Genomic DNA, 25351 nt, shown 5'->3' with positions numbered 1-25351 from the left:
TAAATGCAGGTTAAAATCCTGGAGCTTCTGTATACTGATTTGTGGGCCAAAAAAGTAGTTATGAGTCATCCAGTCTTTTAATTCTTTAACACACTCAGTTATCCGAGCCAACTGAGCTGTATCGTCTGGTTTTGATGAGATGTATAGCTGGGTATCATCAGCGTAACAGTGGAAGCTGATCCCAATAATATTTCCCAAGGAAAGCATGTATCTTGTGGAAAGCAGGGGTCCTAGAAAAGGGTGGAAAAACCTAAGATGCTCAGAAACGAAAAGCCTACTGAACCTCTCAATTCCTCGCTGGTATGTGGGAAGAGATCCTGACACTATAATACTTGTCGGGGATCTCAACCAGAATCCTGAAGTCCCTCTTCAGGATCTCAGTTTGCCTCAGTCTGGTGTCCTTCATTTCAGTTCTCTTTCAAAATCGGGGGTCCCTGCGCGGCGACCTCGAGAACCTGAGCACAAGGAAAACAGCGAGTGTGTATGATACCTTTGGCTGCAGTAGCATGAACATGCAGGACGTTGTAATCTCCATGAATCATGGTATCGCTTTATGTCTCGTTGAGAGGGGCGACACGGTCGAGATCTCAAATGCTGGTGGCGGTAGAGGGGGAGATGTCCTTGTCTCTCTGTGTGTTTGTCTGTCTCTCTGTCTGTATGTCTTTCTATCTCTCTGTCTTACTGTCTGTCTGTTTTCCTGTCTTTCTGCCTCTCTGTCTTACTGTCTGTCTGTTTTCCTGTCTTTCTGCCTCTCTGTCTTACTGTCTGTCTGTTTTCCTGTCTGTCTGTATCTTTTTTTCTCTGTCTGTATCTCTGTCTGTCTGTTTTCCTGTCTGTCTGTTTCTCTTTCTCTCTGTCTCTCTGTTTGTCTGTCTGTTTATCTTTGTCTCTCTGTCTGTATCTCTGTCTGTCTGTCTGTCTGTCTGTCTGTCTGTCTGTCTGTTTGTCCTACTGTCTGTCTGTTTGCCTGTCTGTCTTTCTTTCTCTCTTTCTCTCTGTTTATCTTTCTGTGTCTCTGTCTATCTTTCTGTCTCTTTGTCTGTCTCTCCCTCTCTCTGTCTGCCTCTCTGTCTATCTGTTTGTCTTTCTCTCTCTCTCTCTCTCTCTCTCTCTCTCTCTCTCTCTCTCTCTGTCTGTCTTTGTTTCTCTATCTATATCTAAATCTCTATCTACATCTTTAATTCTATATCTTTCTATTTATCTATTGCTCTCTCTCTCTCTCTCTCTCTCTCTCTCTCTCTCTCTCTATATATATATATATATATATATATATATATATATATATATATATATATATATAAACTGGGAAGGTCACAGTGAAAACACTACATTTCTTTGTCTATTCTCTGTTGTACATAATGACTTGGGCATGACACATGGTTCCTCTGACTAATCCATTCAAACATACACACACACACACACACACACAAAACCACATGCTCCTGCCCTATCACACACCACCAATCATTTAATTACTGCAGCGTGGATGTAGTGATGAGACGTCTGCTTGATCCTGTGTGTGTCTCTGTTGTCTCTCATTCTGGACCAGAATCTTCCTTGAAACAGACACATCATGGAGGACAGACGGAAAGACCAGGCTGTGGAGGTGACTAAGGAGCTTCTCATTCCTATTCTACTCTTTTATTGGTCAGAAGGTGTTGATTACATTTACATTTGCAACATTTAGCAGACATCCGTGTCCAGACAATCGTACAAAAGTACTTTAAGTCTATTAATAAATAAATCTAAAATGGTTCACTAGATTACTGTAGATACTGAAGATAAATCAGACCACAACTCAAAGCAAACCTGGAAAGAGTTAGTTTAAGTGTTGGTTTTGAGGTGCTGATTACTTCTCTATAAGAGCAGCAGGCAGAGGTAAAGTTTCAGGACAGGGGATTTTACAGTTTGAGCTACCAGACCTTTTTGGGAAGATGTTTCTCTAGATTTTGTGGAGATTTGTGCTCACACGGGCATTAGTAAAGTCAGGTTGGTGAGGTGAGGAGACCTGGGGTGCAGTCAGCATTCACATACAGTACAGACCAAAAGTTTGGACACACCTTCTCATTCAAAGAGTTTTCTTTATTTTCATGACTATGAAAATTGTAGATTCACACTGAAGGCATCAAAACTATGAATTAACACATGTGGAATTATATATGGAATTATATACATAACAAAAAAGTGTAAAACAACTGAAAATAGATCATATTGTAGGTTCTTCAAAGTAGCCACCTTTTGCTTTGATTACTGCTTTGCACACTCTTGGCATTCTCTTGATGAGCTTCAAGAGATAGTCACCTGAAATGGTCTTCACTTCACAGGTGTGCCCTGTCAGGTTTAATAAGTGTGATTTCTTGCATTATAAATGGGGTTGGGACCATCAGTTGTGTTGTGCAGAAGTCAGGTGGATACACAGCTGATAGTTCTACTGAATAGACTGTTAGAATTTGTATTATGGCAAGAAAAAAGCAGCTAAGTACAGAAAAACGAGTGGCCATCATTACTTTAAGAAATGAAGGTCAGTCAGTCCGAAAAATTGGAAAAACTTTAAAAGTGTCCCCAAGTGCAGTCACAAAAACCATCAAGCGCTACAAAGAAACTGGCTCACATGCGGCCCACCCCAGGAAAGGAAGACCAAGAGTCACCTCTGCTGCGGAGGATAAGTTCATCCGAGTCACCAGCCTCAGAAATCGCAGGTTAACAGCAGCTCAGATTAGAGACCAGGTCAATGGCACACAGAGTTCTAGCAGCAGACACATCACTACAACAACTGTTAAGAGGAGACTGTGTGAATCAGGCCTTCATGGTAGAATATCTGCTAGGAAACCACTGCTAAAGAAAGGCAACAAGTAGAAGAGACTTGTTTGGGCTAAAGAACACAAGGAATGGACATTAGACCAGTGGAAATCTGTGCTTTGGTCTGATGAGTCCAAATTTGAGATCTTTGGTTCCAACCACCGTGTCTTTGTGCGACGCAGAAAAGGTGAACGGATGGACTCTACATGCCTGGTTCCCACCGTGAAGCATGGAGGAGGAGGTGTGATGGTGTGGGGGTGCTTTGCTGTTGACACTGTTGGGGATTTATTTAATATTGAAGGCATACTGAACCAGCATGGCTACCACAGCATCTTGCAGCGGCATGCTATTCCATCCGGTTTGCGTTAGTTGGACCATCATTTATTTTTCAACAGGACACGACCCCAAACACACCTCCAGGCTGTGTAAGGGCTATTTGACCAAGAAGGAGAGTGATGGAGTGCTGCGCCAGATGACCTGGCCTCCACAGTCACCGGACCTGAACCCAATCGAGATGGTTTGGGGTGAGCTGGACCGCAGAGTGAAGGCAAAAGGGCCAACAAGTGCTAAGCATCTCTCGGGGAACTCCTTCAAGACTGTTGGAAGACCATTTCAGGTGACTACCTCTTGAAGCTCATCAAGAGAATGCCAAGAGTGTGCAACAGCAGTAATCAAAGCAAAAGGTGGCTACTTTGAAGAACCTAGAATACGACATTTTTCAGTTGTTTCACACTTTTTTGTTATGTATATAATTCCATATATAATTCCACATGTGTTAATTCATAGTTTTGATGCCTTCTGTGTGAATCTACAATTTTCATAGTCATGAAAATAAAGAAAACTCTTTGAATGAGAAGGTGTGTCCAAACTTTTGGTCTGTACAGTACATCATTAGTAATGTTGGAGCTCTATAGCAGAACCACACACATCCAACACGGAAAGCAGATCCTCATGGAGACTGCTGTGTGTACAGGGTTTCACTGGAACTACTTTGGGTCTTCTAGTTCACCTGAATGGAAAATTTCAGGAAAAAAATTCTGGAAAATTTCAAATGTCCATTATTATAGTTCCTTTTATGTTGAGATGTTTTAGGTTTTAAGTTGTCCATTGTTCCTAAGTGGATCCATTAACAGTAATTGTAAGCAGGTGGTTTTAATGAATCAGAACTCCAGAATGATGTTCCTAGTGGCCAGACATTGGAACTACAATCAGAATTAATAAAGAGAGGTCCATTGGGGATGGTGTAACGCTGCCCCCGGTGTTCAGGAGAGTAGAAGCAGATATGTCATTATGTTTTTTAGCTGTGGCTGTGTTTACTTTACAGATAGCCGATGATTGGCCGGGTTATAAATTAGAGCTGTTCACGTATCCAGAGCATTACCGTGAAGACGTGGAGAGCGTGTACATCCCACACGGGGTCATCATGAACAGGTGAACGAGCGTTCGTTCTGTTTAGTTAAATTCTCCGATTGACACAAGTTTTTTTACACACTGTGTTTTCATGTAAGGCTGATTTTCATCCTTTTGTTCTTCATCACTCAAACGTAGATGAATGCTGGATTTTGATTGGTCTGAAGGTGTTGATTAGTTTTCTGTGATTCAATCTGTATGGAGATTTTTCAAAAATCTTAAAAACATCTTTAGAACCATTCATGTTTTTAACCCCTCAGAATGTCTTCACCACATTAAACACCCCCTGAGAACATCTTTAGAACAACTTGGGAAAATCTTAGGAACATCTTTGTAACCTTTGGGAACATCTTTTAAAGCTCTGAGAACATATTTAGAATGGCTAAGAACATCTTTGGAACCTTTTGAAAACATTTAAATCCTCTGGGAACATCTTAGGAACCTAAAAGGACGAATTTAAAAGCTTCAAAAATGTGTTTGGCACCTTTAAGAACATATTTAGAATCTCCAAAAACATTGTAAACTTCTGAGATGATCATTCGAAACTCAAAGAACCCTGAACTATCTAAAGAACCTCTCAGGAACCAAATTTATTTCAGAAATTTTGCAAGGTTTTCTGTTATTTTATTTAACATTGATGGACAGAATCTTCAGTGTCAGTGCTTTCCAACATGTCCTCCTTCTGGAGTTTTATGGTGTGGGATTAGACCACATAACCCTGCATGTGTATGTGTGTGTGTGGGTTTCAGGATCGAGTGTTTAGCCAGAGACATCCTAGAGGACATGGGTCATGAGAACCTGATGGTTCTGTGTGTTCTGAAAGGAGGTTATAAGTTCTGCGCTGACCTGGTGGACTACATCAAGGCACAAAGCAGGAGCTCGGTTCGTCCAATCACCACGCGCATGGAGTTCATCCGCCTCAGGAGCTACCTGGTAGGACCCAAATCCCTCACAAACAACACCTGGACTGGGACTAGGGTCATGTGATCTATGAGCAATCATATCTCACGTCTAACTGAACTCGGCGTCCTTTAATTACTTCAGTGCATCAGTACTGTTTATTTAAACACCAACATATCAGTAATGTCTCTCAAATATAATAAAGGCATCTGGGCATGAAGAGCTGTGGCATAACAGGAAGCGAAACAAGAAACAGCCTAAAAATCCATCAGTTAATCAATAAAAAAAAATCACAATTCTAGAATATAACCTGTATATTCAAACATTAATAAAACAAAAAAACAGAGAAGAAACAGTTCTTATCAAATGAGAAGTAATGAATAAATGAAACACAAAAAAAGAGGTAACATTTACATCGCATACAAGATACAAACCAATAAAAAAAAAACACAAATTTAAGAAATAAATGACCAAAACAAAAAAAAAAACCCACTGATAAACATATACATAAAAAACTAAAATGAATAAAGTAAATAATTATAAAAAAAGATTTATTCTTTAAAAAGAAGATATTTTGATTCATATAAAATAATTCAACAGGAAACAAGCAAATAAATAGGTAAATCAAACCTCTTCTTCTTCTTCTTCTTTTGGCTTCTCCCATTAGGGGGCGCCACAGCGGATCATCTGTCTCCATTCACCCGTGTCCTCTACATCTGCCTCTTTCAACCCAACTACCTGCATGTCTTCCCTCACCACATCCATAAACCTCCTCCTTGGTCTTCCTCTTTCCTGGTGGCTCCATCCTCAGCATTCTCCTACTGATATACCCCATGTCCCTCCTCTGCACATGTCCAAACCATCTCAATCTCTCCTCCCTCACCTTGTCTCCAAAACGTCCTACATGCGCTGTCCCTCTAATAAACTCATTTCTAATCTTGTCCATCATCGTCACTCCCAGCGAAAACCTTAACATCTTCAGCTCTGCTACCTCCAGCTCCACCTCCTGTCTTTCACTCAATGCCACTGTCTCTAAACCATACAACATCTCAGGTCTCACCACAGTCCTATAAACTTTCCCTTTCACTCTCACAGATACTCTTCTATCACAAATCACTCCTGCTATCACTCTTCTCCACCCACTCCACCCTGCCTGCAATCTTTTCTTCACTTCTCTAACACACTCTCCATTACTTTGCACTGTTGATCCCAGATACCTAAACTCCTCCACTTTCTCCACCTCTTCTCCCTGCAACCGCACCCCTCCACTGCCCTCCCTCTCATTCACACACATGTACTCTGTCTTACTCCTACTGACTTTCATTCCCCTTCTCTCCAGCGCATATCTCCACCTCTCCAGGCTCTTCTCAACCTGCTCCCTAGTCTCACCACAAATAACAATATCATCTGCTAACATCCACGGAGACTCCTGTCTGACCTCATCCTTCAACCTGGCCATCACCACTGCAAACAGGAAATGGCTCAGAATCAATCCTTGATGCAGTCCAACCTCCACTTGAACCAGTCTGTTGTTCCTACTGCACACTTCACTGCTGTCACACTGTCCTCATACATGTCCTGCACCACCCTCACATACTTCTCTCACACACCAGTCTTTAGCTGATCTCTTGCGGGCTGACTTCTCAATCAACATCCTCAAAGCAAATAATGCATCTGTGGTGCTCTTCCTCGGCATGAAACCATACTGTTGCTCACAGATGGTCACCTCTTCTCTCAGCCTGGCTTCCACTACTCTTTCCCATAACTTCATGGTGTGACTGATCAACTTAATTCCCCTGTAGTTACTGCAGGTCTGCACATCTCCCTTATGTTTAAAAATCAGTACCAGCACACTTCTTCTCCATTCCTCAGGCATCTTCTCATCTTCCAGAATCTTGTAAACAATTGGGTTAAAAACTCCACTTTAATCTCTCCTAAACATCTCCATACTTCTACCAGTATGTCATCTGGTCCAACTGACTTTCCACTCTTTATCCTCTTAATCGCTGCTCTCACTTCACATCATCCAACCTTCTCTCGCTCATTTTCCTCATTTATCAGCTGCTCAAAATACTCCCTCCATCTTCTCAACACACTCTCCTCACTAGTTAACACATTTCCATCTCCATCCTTTATCTCTCTAACTTGCAGCACATCCTTCCCAGCTCGATCTCTCTGACTGGCCAATTGGTACAAATCCTTTTCTCCTCCCTTAGTGTCCAACCTCTCATACAGCTCCTCATATGCCTTTTCCTTGGCTTTCGCCACATCCCTCTTTACCTGCTGCTGCATCTCCTTGTACTCCTGCCTACTTTTCTCATCACTCTGTCGATCCCAATTCTGTTTCTTCAACCTCTTTCTCGTTATGCTCTCCTGCACTTCCTCATTCCACCACCATAACTCTTAGTCTTCCTTTCTATTTCCAGATGTCACACCAAATACCTTTCTAGCTGTCTCCCTCATCACTCCTGCAGTAGTTTCCCAATCATCCAGCACCTCTTCACCACCACCGAGCCCCTGTCTGACCTCTTCCCTGAACCTCACACTACACTATTTCTCCTTCAGTTTCCACCATCTTCTTCTTTACACTCTCCTCCTCTTCTTCTTCACCTCCAAAACCATCCTACAGACCACCATCCGATGCTGTCTAGCAACACTGTCCACTGCCAACACCTTACAGTCTCCAATCTCCTTCAGGTTGCATCTCCTGCATAGAACATAGTCCATCTGTGTGCACCTTCCTCCACTCTTATACGTCACCCTATGATCCTCCTTCTTCTTAAAATACGTGTTCACCACTGCCATTTCCATCCTTTTAGCAAAATCTACAACCATCTGCCCTTCCACATTCCTCTCCTTAAAACCATACCTACCATCACCTCCTCATCACCTCTGTTCCCTTCACCTACATGCCTATTAAAGTCTTCAGCTTCCAGCTTCACGTTCATCACCCTATCAGAAACTCTCTTCACCTTCACTACACTCTTACTGTACTCTTCCTTCAGAATCACCCCTACACCATTTCTTTTTCCATCCACACCATGATAGAACAGTTTAAACACCTTCAATGTTCCTGCTCTTACTCCCTTTCCACTTGGTCTCCTGAACACACAGCATATCTACCTTTCTCCTCTCCATCATATCAGCTCCCTCTCCCCCTTTACCAGTCATAGTACCAACATTTAAAGTACCAACCCGAACCTCCACTCTCCTACACTTCTCCTTTTCCTGCTCTGATGTCTCTGTAGACGTCTTCCTCCTCTCCTTCTCCTCCTTCGGCCAACTGTAGCACAATTTCCACCTGTACCCTGTTTGCCAACGATACCTGTGGTGGTCATTGGTATCCTGGGCCTCGACCGATTCGGTATGAAATACTGATCCGTGATTCGTATATTTGATTTGGCAAAACCCTCCCCATTTGTCCGGACTTAGGACCGACACAAAAAATGCACTGTTTTGTACAATAAAAAAACAAAAACAAACAAACACACAAACAAACAAACAAAGTAATAAATAAGAATTGTGATTCTTATTTATGAATTTTCTATTTTTATTATTGTATTATACAATGTCACTTTTTTTCTCCTGTGTTATTGATTTGTTTGTTTGTTTGTTAATCAGATTGATATTTTGTTTTGTTTGTTTTATATGTGTATATACAGATTTATTTATTTTTAAATAATTTTTAAAAGAAACAAAGCATAAGATTAATCTGATAAACAAACAAACAAACAAATCAATAATACAAGAGAAAATATTAGCATTGTATAATACAATAAAAAAAACACACACAAACAAACAAACAAATTAATAAATAAGAATCGCAATTGTATAATAGAACCTGTAGATTCACACTTAAATAAAACAAAACAAATAGAGAAAAGAGTGAATTAAAAGCCACTAACTAAAACACAAACTATGGAAAATATGGAAAAGTCTGTAAGTGTGGAGTTTATGGAGAGTTGTGTTTGTGCTTCACTTGTTTTCCTCCAAGTGATGGCGCTGTTGTATTATTCCTGCCCAGAGAATTGAGAACTGGGGATAAAAACTGGGGATTAAACACGAGTCCAATGGGAAACACACACACACACACACACACACACACACACACACACACACACACACACACACACACACACACGTATGCTCACACACCATTAGAGAAGTAAAAGCATGCTATGTACAATCGCATTAAAAAAGGTAGTCAGTGTCACTTCTTTAAAGGATTCAGAAACTTCCAAAATGTTTTTAGAACTTCTGAGAACATCATCAGATACTTTAGCAATGCCTCTTAAATGTCTATGAACAAGAAATATCCATTGAACCTTTAAGGAAATCTTTAGAGCTGCTCTGAGAATGTCTTCAGAACTTCTAAAACACATTTTGGACCTCTAAGAACATCTTAAGAAAATTTTTTGAACCGCAAATAATGCCCTTTTGAACCTTTAAAAAGATGTTTAGAACAACAAAGAACATTTTTAGAATCTCAATGTACACCTTTTAAAAGTCACCCTCTAGAGAAATCTTTAATTTTAAGAGCTTCAAAAAACGCCTTTTGAACCTCTAAAAAGTTCTTAGAACCTCTAAGAGTGACTACGGAAAAGCATAAAAACCTCCAAAGGCCTCTTTAAAACATCTAAGAACATCTTTTGAATGTCTAAGAACACTTAACTGTCCAAATGACCTCTGAGGAAACAGACATTCAGTCAGACTTAAGAATTTCTTAAGACCTTCTATAAACATCTTTAGAACCTTGTCTTTAAAATGTCTAAAAACATCTTTAGAACCTTTAAAAACATCTTAAGGGCCACCATGGATGTCTTAAGAACCCCAGAAACACCTTTAGAACCACAAAGAACATTTTTGGAATCATAAGGAACACCTTTTGAACCACTTAGAATATCTTTAATTCCTCTAAAAACATCTTTAGAACCTCAAAGAATGCCTTTTGAACTTCTAAGGACACCATTTAGAACCCCAAATAACATTTTATAATCTCAAATAATTGCTTTTAAAGGTCAAAGAATTTGTTTAATAGCTTGAAGAACATCTTTTGGACTTTGAAGTATGCACTTTGAACCTTTAAAAGCTTTAGAACATCAAATAATGCATTCAGAAACTCATTTAGAACATCAAATACAATCCCCATGACCTCTTTAGAACACCTAAAAAATCTTAAGAAGGTCTAAGAACACTTAACTGGTATAAGAGGAATAAAACTTTCGTCTGTGTGTTTGTGATGACAACAGAACGATCGCTCCACTGAAGACCTGCAAATCATCGGCCCTGAAGATCTCTCCATGCTGAAAGGAAAAGTAAGAGCAGGACACGCTCTCTGGTTTAAGATGGTTCTCTCTCAGAAGCCTAACAACTGTAGCTCAGAGATAAATTTCAAAAACGACAATATTGGAACACCTGACATGTTCCACCAATATCTGGTTCTTCTCCAAACTGTTCCTACAAAATAAGTCAGACCTCTGTGGATACTAGAATCTGAACTAGGAGACCCAAACCTGTTCCAGCATCACAATACAAACCATGTGCACAAAGCCAGCTTCATGAAGATCTGCTTTCCATGGATTAGATGTGTGTGAAAGATCTTCTGTTATATACAGTATCTCACAAAAGTAAGTGCACCTCTCACATTTCAGCAACCATTTTAGTATCTTCTACTAGTGCAGGTTGTGTATCAGTACAGATTTACTGTCCTCTGAAAATAACTCAACATACAGCCATTATTTTCTAAATAACTGCCAACAAAAGTGAGTCCACCCTCAGAGATAACAGCTGATAAACGTGCAAAGCCACACATCTTATTTATCATGTTGTTTTCTGCGTGACAGAACCAGACATATTTGTGTATCTTGTATTTGAGCAGTTAAAATTTGGTGCTTTAAGTCCAATTCTCATATACAGACCACTGGATGTTCAACATGGACTTCATGGTAAAGAGTCTCTGAGGATTCGAGAATTAGAATTGTTTCTCTCCACAAATATGGACAAGGAGGGGGTGACCGGAAGAGAAGGATATGGATTATTAAGTCTCCTTATTGTTGTATGAAAGTTAATGTCACTGTGCAGTTTAAACTCTGGCAAGACTCGCTATGGCAGCAGAGCTAAAAGGAAAAACCAGAAGGTAACAACAACATGAGGGATCTCTGGGATAAGAGACGACCCACCACACCACCGTCAACAAACCTGAGTGAATGTGTGAGAGTGAGGGGATGACAGCATACAAATATTCCAGTTCACCAAACACTCCATATCCATGATCCCTCCAGATCTGCCCCCCCGCTGTAGTCTTCATTATTTGAGGAACCAACAGATAGCCTGCACCTTTTGATCTAAGTAGGCGTGGAGGATCATACTGGTACAGAAGTTCACTCAGATACTGCGGTGCGAGACCGTTAAGTGCTTTATATGTCAGTAGTAGTATTTTATAATCAATGTGAGATTTGATTGGAAAACAGTTTAGACTGATTAAAACAGGGGTGATGTGGTCATATGTTTTAGATCTAGTGAGGACTCTTGCTGCTGAAGCTGAAGCTTATTTATGCACTTACTCACACACCCAGACATTAAAGCGTTACAGTGGTCTATTCCAGATGTAACAAAAGCATGAACTAGTTTTTCTGCATCCTGTAACGACATCATATTTCTAATTTTAGCAATATTTCCAAGGTGAAAGAAGGAGATCCTGGTGATATTATTCACGTGAGCCTTAAAGGAAAGACTCGGGTTAATAATCACAACAAGGTCATTGACTGCTGTACACACTGAAACAGAAACACTATCCAGAGATGCTTCATAATTGGAAAGTTTACTTCTAGCTGCATGTGGTCCTAGTAAAAGTACTTCCGTCTTATCTGAGTTGAGCAGAAGTAAGTTATCAGGCGTCCACTGTTTAATGTCACACTTTACACACTCCTTAACATTGTTAAGCTGATCTCTCTCATCTGGCTTTGCTGAAATATACAAATGTGTATCATAAGAACAGCAATGGAAGCTAATACTATGTTTATGTATAATTTCACCCAGAGGCAGCAGATATAAAGAGAAAAGCAGTGGGCCTAAGACAGATCCTTGCAGAACACCAAACTTTACCTCAAAAAGTGTGGAGAATTTACAATTTACATAAACAATGTCCGCTTGTCAGTGCTCTGACCGTACGCCGCACACTGCAACAAGTCAGTCCCAAAAGGAACCTTCAGTTTTCTGAAGACAACCTGTCCAAGAGCATGAATAACTGGAACCGTGTCCTGTGGTCTGATGAGACTAAGATAAAAGTGTTTGGCTCAGATGGTGTCCAGCATGTGTGGCGACGCCCTGGTGAGGAGAACCAAGAACTGTGTCATTCTGTACTGGTGTACTATGACATTCTAAAGTGAAACAAGATGCACTCCCTTCAGGAACTGGGCCGAACGGCAGCTTTCCAACATAATAACGACTCCAAACACGCCACCAAGATGACAACTGCCTTGCTGAAGAAGCTGAAGGTGATGGAGTGGCCAAGTATGTAACCAGACCTGAACCCTATTGAGCACCTGTGGGACCTCCTCATGTGTGTAACATCCAGCAGCTCGGTGATGTAATTATGGAGTGGTGGAAGAGGATCCCTGCAACAACCTGTGCAGCTCTGGTGAATTCTATGCCAAGGAGGATTAAGGCAGTGCTGGATAACTACTCTAAAATATCTCCAAGATTTCATTTCTATAGTATTGTTCTACTGGTCCATGTTCCAGTTCTGATGCTCACAGGGTGGTGAACTTTTTGCTTTTTCTACCTTAAAGCATTTTTGGTAGGTACTAATTCGATTATTTCGGGATACCCCGACCCAGGAGTCTTAACGCTTGCCCATTTTTCCTGCTTCCAACACAAGTAGAGAAAAATCGTGGAGAATTTAGAACATCTCTATTCGATTGAGATTGAGTTCCACCAGAGAAACAATAAAGTAGCATTATGAGAACACATTCAGGTCACTTTGAGGACATGTATGGTTGATATTAAACCCATACAGTTCGTTTTCTTTTTTTTAAATGACAAATAGCTTCCCTTCTGACCCTGGTTCCTTTCCTGGTTTCTTTTTTTTTTATAAATTCTCAGGAAGTTTTCCCACCACTTGTTCATTAATGAGCTGAATCCACATCTGGATTCTGTAACACCAGATTGTGCCACAAATGCCTGTTGTTAAAAGTGAGAAACACAAAGTTGCATTGAATGCTGTGACATTTATGGTTTTTCTTTAGTTTGAATAGAATTCTGGCTTTACTTAAGACCCAAACCTGTTCCAGTGTGACATTGCTCCTGTGCGCAAAGCCAGCTACATGAAGATACCATGGGTTGGAGTGGAAGATCTCATTCTATAGAGCTCCAACCCTATTGGGATGACTGTGAATGTGGGATGTTCAAAAAGAACCATATACCAATCTTATTTTCATGTGTCTACAAGCCTTTCTTCCATCTACTTAGTTTCGATTGAATCAGTTTTAAATGCACTAGCTGGGGGGGTAATAAGCATTCCTATCAAGGAGGGCATCAGTGCTCCAAAACACATACCTTTTCAAATTTCTTTCAGCTGGCCCTGATCTTGGTGACTACCTTCACAAAAACCCAACACGGTTATCTTTTTACACCGCGTCAGCACAAAGTGAGCTCTGAGAAACCATGACCGTCAGTCCTGCCCTCGTTTTGGAACATGCCCACATCAAAAGCGTGACGTTACGGAGAGGTCCGGAGAATAGAACAAGTCCGTCGTCATCCTCTGATCCTGTATGTAAACCAAGATGCTGCATACGGCTGGAGGGAAAACAGCTAGACGAGAAAAACCACAAACGGACAAATTCATACAAACCTCAGAGTGGCAAAACCTCAAAACGTCAGACATGTTCCGACCCCCCCCACCCTGCCCCCAAAACCCCAGATCCGATCTGTTGTTGTTTAAGCTCGATACTGGGTTTAATTTGTCCTCCCAACATCTGCGTAGAAATTCAGCGAAGCCAAAAGCTCGGACGCCGCTTTCACAACAACCGCCTTTGCGAAACTGCGATCTTGAACTGTTTATGAACTTCCTTTGCTTTTTTGATATTCGATCGCAATCTGACATTTCGATGTTGAAGTCATGTGTAGCACAGGCTCAGCAATTAATGTTTACTACCACACACACACACACACACACACACACACACACACACAATAGATCTTTACTACTAGGTAGTTTACTGCAGTGGTGGTCTGTAAGGAAGTAAATGTAATTCGTTACTGTACTTAAGTAGTTTCTTTATGTATCTGTTCTTTACTGAAGTATTTCCATTTCAGGCGACTGTAACTGTAACTTCACTACATTTCAAAGTCAAATATTTGAAATCAGTCGTTCCTTTTTATTCATGACACGCAGCGAGTCACCAATCAGGATCGAGCATTTGCTCTGTTTTAAACTCGTTCCGATTGGCGCTTGGTGAATCTACTGATCACCAACATACAGTTCGGCATCAGTTCAACATCAAGCAGAACATTTAAAGAGGAATAAATGATGAAGAAACTCCACACTCAAACTCGCCACAACACACGTGACCTGATTTACACGAAGTAGTTGAAAAGGTTTTGGGTTCATGATCACTGTAATAGAAATCAATCAGTGTTTGAGTCATTAATATCATTCTATTAATAGATCAGTGTGCTGAGAGTCACATTCGAGTCTTTTCACATAAACTGAGGTGATTAAGTAAAGAGTCTTGTGATAAAAGTGAATTATAAGGAAAATAACAGTGGTTAAAATACTTTACCAGGAAGTGGAGCACCTTCAGAGAAGAGCTCCAATAGGTTCCTTACAGCTTTATACAAAAACACTTTGTCATATATGCATTAAAGCACAGTGAAAAACTTTTCTTTACATATTTGCCATTTGGCAACTTAAGTTTGATTTTTTGGAAAAATTTCTACCTTTTTTTGGACGTTTGGATTTTCCAACATATATTGGTTTCTCTTTGCTTTTGGGTTCACACACCTCCCTGTAGCAGACTGTTAAAGCTTCCTGCCTCTTAGGCAATCAACCCTAATTTAAACCCTGACTTTGACAGACAGGGGCTCAAACCCATGACCTTCTCATTTAAAACCCACCCGAATGTCCCACACAGGAATCGAACTGGACTAATTTAATAACGTCTCCAATTAGACCCGCTCTCAAGGTCAAAAGAAGTCCTTCAAATGTGTCAGAAGATACGACTCTGACAATAGCACAGGTTTATATTATCCTTCTGATACATTTTCTATAGCAACAGTTAGTTCACAGGGACGTGTACAGCAGACGCGCCACATAATAGAGACGTCTGTTGAATATTTATGGAAGGAGTCTCACGTGTCAGAGCTTTGTAGCAGTCAGAGGTGAAGCTGGTTTGATGTGTTTAAGAGCTCAGTTTAGAGCTAAAGAAATCCCTGATCTGGTTCTTAGCGTATGATAAACACAGCTGGAATGTAACTATGGCAACCTCATTTCCCCCTGTTTTCATCTTTTATTTTCTTGTCAAGGTTCGTTTCGAAAGCGTTCAGTGCATGTGATTCCGTTTTAGTAAACACGTGCACGTGTTGTTTGCTGTTCACTCGAGCCGGGACTGTATTTAGTCTCGGCTTGGTCTCGGACGCTGAAACAGATGGAGGGGATTTCTTTCTGTTCAGGAAAGAAGAAGGGACAGTATGTTGGGGAGCGAAGAGAGTCGAGAGATGTGATGCAACATCTACAAAGAAAGAAAGAAAGAAAGAAAGAAAGAAAGAAAGAAAGAAACAAAGAAACAAAGAAACAAAGAAAGAAACAAAGAAAGGAAGAAAGAAAGAAATTGTCTAGAAAGAAAGAAAGAAAGAAAAAGAAGGAAAAATAGAAGGAAAGAAAGAGGGAAATTGTCTAGAAAGAAAGAAAGAAAGAAAGAAAGAAAGAAAGAAAGAAAGAAAGAAAGACATTGTCTAGAAAGAAAGAAAGAAAGAAAGAAAGAAAGAAAGAAAGAAAGAAAGAAAGAAAGAAATTGTCTAGAAAGAAAGAAAGAAAGAAATTGTCTAGAAAGAAAGAAAGAAAGACATTGTCTAGAAAGAAAGAAAGAAAGAAAGAAAGAAAGAAAGAAAGAAAGAAAGAAAGAAAGAAAGAAAGAAATTGTCTAGAAAGAAAGAAAGAAAGAAATTGTCTAGAAAGAAAGAAAGAAAGAAAGAAAGAAAGAAAGAAAGAAAGAAAGAAATTGTCTAGAAAGAAAGAAAGAAAGAAAGAAAGAAAGACATTGTCTAGAAAGAAAGAAAGAAAGAAAGAAAGAAAGAAAGAAAGAAAGAAATTGTCTAGAAAGAAAGAAAGAAAGAAAGAAAGAAAGAAATTGTCTAGAAAGAAAGAAAGAAAGAAATTGTCTAGAAAGAAAGAAAGAAAGAAAGAAGAAAGAAAGAAAGAAAGAAAGAAAGAAAGAAATTGTCTAGAAAGAAAGAAAGAAAGAAAGAAAGAAAGGAAGAAAGAAAGAAAGAAATTGTCTAGAAAGAAAGAAAGAAAGAAATTGTCAAGAAAGAAAGAAAGAAAGAAAGAAAGAAAGAAAGAAAGAAAGAAAGAAAGAAAGAAGAAGGAAAAAGAAGGAAAGAAAGAGGAAATTGTCTAGAAAGAAAGAAAGAAAGAAAGAAAGAAAGAACGAAAGAAAGAACGAAAAAGAACGAAAGAGGGAAATTGTCTAGAAAGAAGAAGGGAGAGAAAGAAAGAAAGAAAGAAAGAAAGAAAGAAAGAAAGAAAGAAAGAAAGAACGAAAAAGAACGAAAGAGGGAAATTGTCTAGAAAGAAAGAAAGAAAAAAGAAGGAAAAATAGAAGGAAAGAAAGAGGGAAATTGTCTAGAAAGAAAGAAAGAAAGAAAGAAAGAAAGAAAGAAAGAAAGAAAGAAAGAAAGGATAAACTCATCTATTGTATTTTCTCTCTCTTCCACTTTTTCCTCGCACTCCATCTATTCCCTTTTTTATCAGGGAATCTGGCTTGATATATCTGATATAAAGAATGCACACACACACACACACACACACACACACACACACACACACACACACACACACACACACACACACACACACACACACACACACACACTGTTTTGTTATAGGTTGTATAGTCACACTTTAACTAATAGTTGGATAATTAACCATAAGTTTAGTATGTGTTTTTCAACATCTCTTTCCACACTGAGTCTTTATTTGCTCTTGTAATAAGCTCCACTCTTCTGGGAAGATGTTCCACTAGATGCTGTGGACATGTTTGGAGATTTATTCAGCTATAAGGGTATTAGTGCAGTCAGGTACTGATGGAGGTGAGGAGGTCTGGGGTGCAGTCAGTGTTCACGTTCATCCTCAATAGAGTTGGAGCTCTATAGCAGGAGATCTTCCACTCCAACCCATGGAAACAGATCTTCATGGAGCTGGTTTTTTGCACAGGGGTACAATTGTGTGCTTCCAAGTTTGAGGTAAAAGTTTGAGGAAGAACCACATGCTGGAAAACTGCAGTCCGATGTGATCAATCCCACATTTCTTTATGCAGATCTTCTAATCCTCCTCATTCTTCTTATTCTTTCAACATGTAAACCAGAATGTCCTGATTGTGGAGGTAAGAAACCACATGATCAACTACGTCCTGTGTGTGTGTGTGTGTGTGTGTGTGTGTGTGTGTGTGTGTGTGTAGTCACAGTATTAATTAAGACATATCATCAGACGAATGCAGTGGAGCAGCTGTCACACCCCACTTTTGATTAACTGTCTGTAACGTCAGTACCCGTGGTTGCCAGGTTTCAGCAAAAAATTTTTTAGCAAAAATCTGAATCTCAAAATCCACACAAAATTCATAAAATTTCTAAAACTAGCTCAAAAAATGAACGGAAAAAAAACATTATAAGAATGATATCAATAAAACACATTTTTAAAAACTAATTTTAGCCTTTATTTGGCAACCAAGGTGACTGTGGTGTGCACACATTTCCATTGTACAGCCTTTATAAATCCCTCTTTCACTCTCCATATCTCTACACATATCTTACAATACAAAGTGTTCTGTACGTCGTACGCTCTGTTCACACTCGACGCTGTGCTACAAAGGCGTTCCTACTACTGGTTGCCATAGTAACTAATCAATGCGATTGGTGAGAAAATTGTTTGTTGGCTTGAGCTAATGGATGTGTAGCCGAACCAGCAGTGCCCCAGGGTGTAGTGAGCCGGGGTCCTTGCAACTCGTATACGCCAAATACTGATTCACCCAATCGCTAGCTGTCGAAGACTTATAGATTAGGATTTGGGGCCTTGCTCAAGGGCCCAACTGTGGCTTCTTGGCCGTACTGAGGCTCGAACCCCAACAAATCAAACCCCAACTTGGTAGAAACCTGGAGTCAGAGCACAGGGTTAGCCATGATACAGAACCCCTGGGGCAGAGGGGGTGAAGGGCCCTTGATCAAGGGCTCAACAGTGGCAGCAGTGGCAGCATCAGAAGCCCAGTGCTTTAACCACCATCTCCTCTTAGTTCTCAAGTATCCCAGCTTGGCAGAAAGCTGGGGTCAGAGCAGAGGGTCAGCCTTGATAGAGCACCCCTAGAGCAAAGAGGGTTAAGGGCCTTGCTCAAGAGCCCAACAATGGCAGCTTAGTAGTGCTGGAGTTTGGGATTGAACCGCCCAACCTTGTGATCTTTAACCCAGAACCTTATCTGTAACTAACCCACACACCGCACACTTGTCCTCTTGTACAAGTAGTATATAAACTAATAGTGCCCTCACTCTGAAGGCGATCGTGGACACGGGGAAGACAATGAAGATGCTCCTGCAGCATGTGCAGAACTTCCAGCCCAAGAGGGTCAAAGTGGCCGGGTGAGAAATCAACCACACAATATGTTTCTCTGATCATTCTGTCAGTTTAATGGACACCGTAATGCTGAGGGAAACTGGGTAATCTCAGGGGTAATCGCTTGTAGAACCGAATCCAAAATCATTGGCACCCTTACAGAAAATGTGTTTTATTATAATTTAGTTCTTGCACTGAGCAACAATAAGGTACTAAGGTCTGGGTAACATTGAGTAATATAATTTTTGGGACTTTTTTTTCTACATTCTGCCATCTTTAGTTTTTCTCACATTTTTAATATTTTTGGAGTCAGTCTGAAATCATTTTTGAAGATGCACTGGCTGGCAAAGTCTAGCAAGGAAGAATAATGTGTTGTTCTGTGTGTGTGTGTGTGTGTGTGTGTGTGTGTGTGTGTGTGTGTGTGTGTGTGTGTGTGTGTGTGTGTGTGTGTGTGTTTCTTCAGCTTGTTGGTAAAGCGGATTCCCAGCAGTGCCACAATACTTCCAGATTGTGAGTTTTCTCCGAGTCTAACCACATCCACACGAGTGTAAAATAAAAACGAACAGAAACATAATAATTGATGCAATGCAGGAGAAAATGATATAGACTATACTCTTTCTGCTATAAATCTGATCGTTAATGATGTTTTCATGGCAAAAATGCAACAGCAATCAGATGGAAATAAAGCAAAATTCCCAATAATGTATATTTGGATACGCCCACAAAAGTCCATTAAAGGTAAAACCCACAGATAGTTAAAAATGGACACCACAGAAACTTCCAGAAGTGACAAAATTATCAAAATATGTATAAGATTGACCATAAAATTGGTTAGTGCTACTTTTTAAACATCCCATTCCACATTTATTCTCCATTTCCTCTTCTGAGAAGATGTTTCACCAGATTTTGTGGAGATTGGTGCTTATTCAGCAACTAGGACATTAGTAAAGTCTACTGATTAGTTGAGGTGAGAAGGCCTGGGGTGCCATAAGTGTTCATGCATCCCAAAGGTTGGAGGCTTGGAGCTGAACAGCAGGAGATCTTCCATTCGCACTCATAGAAAGCATATCTTCATGTAGCTGGGTTTGTGCGCAGGCTTTAAACAAAGTTTGGGAAAGTTTCATGCTGCTGCCTCCAAAGCCATCCTGTAGAAAGGGTGTGCCTCCAACATTGTGCTAACAGTTAAAGGAAGAACCACATAGGGTGTCCCAATACTTTTGGAAACATGTAAACTAACAGAAAGTATCAGGAGATGGATTTCCCACAATGCGCTAAAGAAAACACAGTGAGTCGCTAAACAAATGCTACAGGCTAATCCTCGGCTAGCGCTAAACATTTCCCTTTCCACCCACGCCGAGTATTTCTTCGCTCGTCCAATCACGTCTCCTCCAAGACCACTGCTGATATGAGGTAAAGCGTAAAGGAGTGGTCAGAACAAACATGAATACAATTTGCCTAGTGGGAAAATAGGCCAAACAACTGATTTGCAAGACGGGCATGGGGGCAAGGAAAGGAATTTGTTTGTGGAAGCAGTTCATTTTACGTCATATGGAGGTCGTCTAGGTGACTTTGCAAATTCCCAAATCATGGAAATGTGATTTAAAAGTTCTTTCTGAAGAGTTGAACCTCCTCTTCTTCTTTACTTCTTATGCATCTTTGCAGATGTCGGATTCGTCATTCCTAATCGATTCGTGGTTGGTTACGCTCTGGACTACAACGAATACTTCCGAGACCTGAACGTGAGTCCTCTGCATGAACTCTAGAGAAAGGCAGGAAAGCTCCACTCCACTCCACTCCATACCCACCCTGCTTTCCATAGGCAAATTCCCACATATCTGGTTACTCCAAACATATTAGCATGATGAGCTCAGAGCACACATCACTGCAATTATGTCATGACCTGGTTGAAGGTTTCAGATGAAAAGATGTCCAGGTGTAAAACTCCACCCCTGGAACCTAAGAGCAAAGTAGTTTCCTGGTTTACTGGTTTTCTTTAGTTTTTCAGGCAGTTCTTACTTTCCTTTTTCCCTACCTTCCAGTCGCTTAGTTTTATTTCTCCCTAGCTCCAAGTAATTTTTTATTGTTCTCTTTCCTTTTCTTCCCAGACTCTGCAGCATCCTATAAAATCTTTTTCTCTTATCTCACAGTGATTTTTTAGTCTTTTCATCTAGGCATTTCCTAGTCTTCTTCTTCCTTAAATCTCTAAGTATTTTCTTTTTTCCTTCTTTCTTAATTTGACCTAATCCTTTGTGCTTCAGGGGCATTGTATCATGGCTGACCCTGTTTTCTGACCCCAGCTGTCACTGTTCTGTAATGTACATGTGACAAAGCACCACCTTTCCTTCTTCTCTAACTCCCCAACATTCCCTGCTTTCCTTCTTTCTCAACTCCCCAACATTCCCTACTTTCCTTCTTTCTCAACTCCCCAACATTCCCTGCTTTCCTTCTTTCTCAACTCCCCAACATTCCCTACTTTCCTTCTTCCTAACTCCCCAACATTCCCTACTTTTCTTCTTCCCCAAATCCCCAACATTCCCTACTTTCATTCTTCCCCAAATCCCCAACATTCCCAATTTTCCTTCTTCTTTAACTGCCCAACATTCCCTACTTTTCTTCTTCCCCAACTCCCCAACATTCCCTACTTTCCTTCGTCCCCAAATCTTTTCTTTTCCTTGCTTTTCTAGCACTGCTACTATAGCAACATTTGTATATTTAAGGCGGATGCATTAAATAAACTGTGATGATCACCTTCTCTGCTTTCAGAGCTGCTGTTATATTCTAGAAAATATGGTGAAATGTTTCTTCTCTTTTTCTCTCTGCAGCACATCTGTTTGATCAGTGAGACGGGGAAGCTCAAATATAAATTGTGAGAAAGAGATGTGCTTCATACTGCCAGAACTCAAACATGACTCATACAGGATTCAATCAGACCTCAACCAGACTCATACAGGACTCAATCAGACCTTAACCAGACTCATTCAGGACTCAATCAGACCTTAACCAGACTCATACAGGACTCAACCAGAACTCAAACAAGATTCATACAGGACTCAAATAAGACTTTAACAAAACTCAAATGGGGTTTTAAATACGACTCAACCAGACCTTAACCAGACTCATTCAGGACTCAATCAGACCTTACCCCAACTCTTATATGACTCAACCAGAAATCAAACAAGACTCGACTAACACTTAAACAAAACTCAAACAGGACTTCAAACAGAACTCAACCGGAGCTCAAGATGAATGCAAAAAGAACTGAGCAATGACAAAGAGAACTCAAACATGTTTCAGTTTTATATAGTTCTGATATGAATTAAGAGCTTTGAGCATTTTATTTGTTTGGTATCATCTTGGGAAAGAAGTACTGTAGCACTCATCGAGAGTTTGATGTAACTACAATATGTTACATAGAAAATGTATTGTGAATCATTGTCTCTTTTAAATCCCCCAGAGCATCACCAGACCCACTGTTTATCCTGAGGACTGAAACATATTTGTATAAAATGATGAACTATACTGAGTAGTGTTCATAAAATATGACGCAAACTGCACATTATTTATTATGCCAGTGCATCAAATTAAAACAAGGAACTTAACACAATCCACATGATAATTAATTTAACATTTGAACCTGATGCATACGAACAGAATCCAGGATTTTGTATGTTGATGTTTTTACATGGGTATCCTGTTTTATAATTTGTTTTGTCTCAGGTTTTGCTTTGATGTTTTATTAATAGAATATTGCATTCATTTTATATATATTTAATGTTTTAACTGGAAAATGAATGATTGTACGGCAATAAAACATCACCAAACATCCACATGCTTTCCTATAATTCTGCCTTTATTTGTGATTCTTATCTCACTGGACCCTGTACAATTCTGATTTATTGTTGTTATTACTGAAAGTTCTGCGTACATTTCTAGCCATAACACAAGCCTACGGAGATAAGGAGATAAACACTGTCAGAGCTGACGTGGCCTTCAAATACCTCCTTCCAGTATCTGGTTGTCTGCTTAACCTCAGCTGTAATAGAAACAGTCTGATTAGGTTTTATGTGTGTTCCTTGAGGGTCATGACATGAAAATGTAACTGAATGTACTCAAAAGAATAGATTTACAGTATTTTGCCCTCCAGACCCGGCTTACAATGATCTTCTTCATACAAGCAAGATGGGCCTTGCTGGAGGACCCAACAGTGGAAAGTTGGTGGTGCTGGGATTTGATCTCATGACCTTCTGATCATGGTGATGAATGATTGGTCATCAGAAATAATGGTGAACTAAATGTATGGAATACTGAGGGGTATAAAATGCTGATGTGTAGGGAATAGTAGGGGTCAGGGAATAATGAAGTGTATGGAATACTGAGGGGTTGAGAATAATGAAGTGTAGAGAATACTGAGGTGTTGGGAATAATGAAGTGTATGGAATACTAAGAGGTAGGGAATAATGAAGCGTAGGGAATACTGATGGGTTGGAAATAATGAAGTGTATGGAATACTGAGGGGTTGAGAATAATGAAGTGTATGGAATACTGAGGGGTTGGCAATAATGAATTGTATGGAATACTGAGGGGTTGAAAATAATGAAGTATATGGAATACTGAGGTTGGGAATAATGAAGTGTATGGAATACTGAGGGGTTGGGAATAATGAAGTGTATGGAATGCTGAGGGGTGGAAATAATGAAGTGTATGGAATACTGAGGGGTTGGGAATAATGAAGTGTATGGAATACTGAGGGGTTGGGAATAATGAAGTGTATGGAATGCTGAGGGGTTGGGAATAATGAAGTGTATGGAATACTGAGGGGTTGGGAATAATGAAGTGTATGGAATGCTGAGGTTGTGAATAATGAAGTGTATGGAATACTGAGGGGTTGGGAATAATGAAGTGTATAAAATACTGAGAAGTTGTGAATAATGAAGTGTAGGGAATACTGAGGGGTTGGCAATAATGAAGTGTATGGAATACTGAGGGGTTGGGAATAATGAAGTGTATGGAATGCTGAGAAGTTGTGAATAATGAAGTGTAGGGAATACTGAGGGGTTGGGAATAATGAAGTGTATAAAATACTGAGAAGTTGTGAATAATGAAGTGTAGGGAATACTGAGGGGTTGGGAATAATGAAGTGTAGGGAAATTGTGAAGTGCATATCTTTGCTGCTCTGAAAGTGCCTTGAATTTTTGTTTAGAGGAGAACAGCAATAGTAACCACACACAGCCCTAAACACACTTTATCCCACCATGACACACACTACTACACGTAGAGACACACTAACCATGTAACAGCACACACCTAACCTCACTCTGACATTCCCGTTTTCACTTCCCACTCCTACACATCACACATTTGAAGGTAAGACCAGAGGAAACAGAGGTCTCTCACATCCACTCAGCAGATCCGATGTATAGACGGGGGGATTAGTGCCAGAGGAAAGGCTGCTCTCGTCCTGAGGATAAAGGTGTACTTTGGTAAGAGCAACAAAAACGTCCTTTGTGGACACGGCTCAGCCTCCCCGTCCCTTATCGGACATCGGCACTTAGGAGCGGTTAACTTTCCTCTGCGATAAGCCCCCTGCACTGCCTTTGTGTTCTGGATCCGCCCGGGACCCGCTCAGGAAAACGTTCTCATGCGCAGACCTTATGGTGCACTATTGAGTAAGGAAAGGAAAAAAAGTAGAGTCTGTTCCACGTTCTATAAACACACAAAGCGAACAAAACATGCATTGTAGCTGAGAGCGTCTGTGCTTGTTCACTCGGCAGAACATGTCTTAAACAGCATCGAAGCGTCTCGTTTACTTCTGTACTACACATCACAGGTAATACAGCAGTGTCTGAGAGGGAGAACCCATAGCTCAAAGTTCTAAATCCAGACATGTCCTGACAAAGTTCTACATCCAGACATGTCCTAAAAAGTTCTACATTCAGCCATGTCCTGACAAAGTTCTACATCCAGACATGTCCTAACAAAGTTCTACACCCAGACATGTCCTAAAAAGTTCTACATCCAGCCATATCCTGACAAGGTTCTACATCCAGCCATATCCTGACAAGGTTCTACATCCAGCCATGTCCTGACAAAGTTCTACATCCAGACATTTCCTGACAGGGTTTTTTATGCGACAGCCATCTTGGACAAAAAAACATCACTTTTTAATACAGTATAATTATTGGCCATGCCTCCTATGTAGAAAACGTTTAATCAGAAATCTTTCGTAATGCATTGTTTCTCTTTTTATATTGTTTTTCTTTCATTTGTTCTGCTCGGAAAATGTATGTCGGCTTATTGTGCTTTTGAAATCACGTGTTATAAATATTTTCCTTTGCATTTCTCACGCATGCATTAAACAGTGCTTTCTAGCAAATATGACTTACTGTAATAATAATAATAATAATAAAAATAATAATATACAAA

At 40.1% G+C, this 25351-nt stretch overlaps 1 protein-coding gene across 1 annotated transcript; it reads left to right on the top strand.

Annotated features, from left to right (window-relative positions):
* Positions 1-1431: 1431 nt before the first annotated feature.
* prtfdc1a (phosphoribosyl transferase domain containing 1a) lies at positions 1432-22755 on the top strand. The gene is made up of 10 exons (XM_046847111.1): positions 1432-1606; positions 4124-4230; positions 4959-5142; positions 10359-10424; positions 17694-17711; positions 18872-18954; positions 19392-19438; positions 20591-20667; positions 21751-21794; positions 22383-22755. The coding sequence occupies exons 1-10, from the start codon at positions 1574-1576 to the stop codon at positions 22453-22455; spliced, it is 732 nt and encodes a 243-aa protein (XP_046703067.1). The 5' UTR covers positions 1432-1573; the 3' UTR covers positions 22456-22755.
* The last annotated feature ends 2596 nt before the right edge of the window (positions 22756-25351 follow it).

The sequence above is a fragment of the Silurus meridionalis genome, chromosome 4, assembly GCF_014805685.1.
Source record: "Silurus meridionalis isolate SWU-2019-XX chromosome 4, ASM1480568v1, whole genome shotgun sequence".
In the NCBI taxonomy this organism is placed as follows: Eukaryota; Metazoa; Chordata; class Actinopteri; order Siluriformes; family Siluridae; genus Silurus; species Silurus meridionalis.
This window is presented reverse-complemented; position numbering and strand designations above follow the sequence as displayed.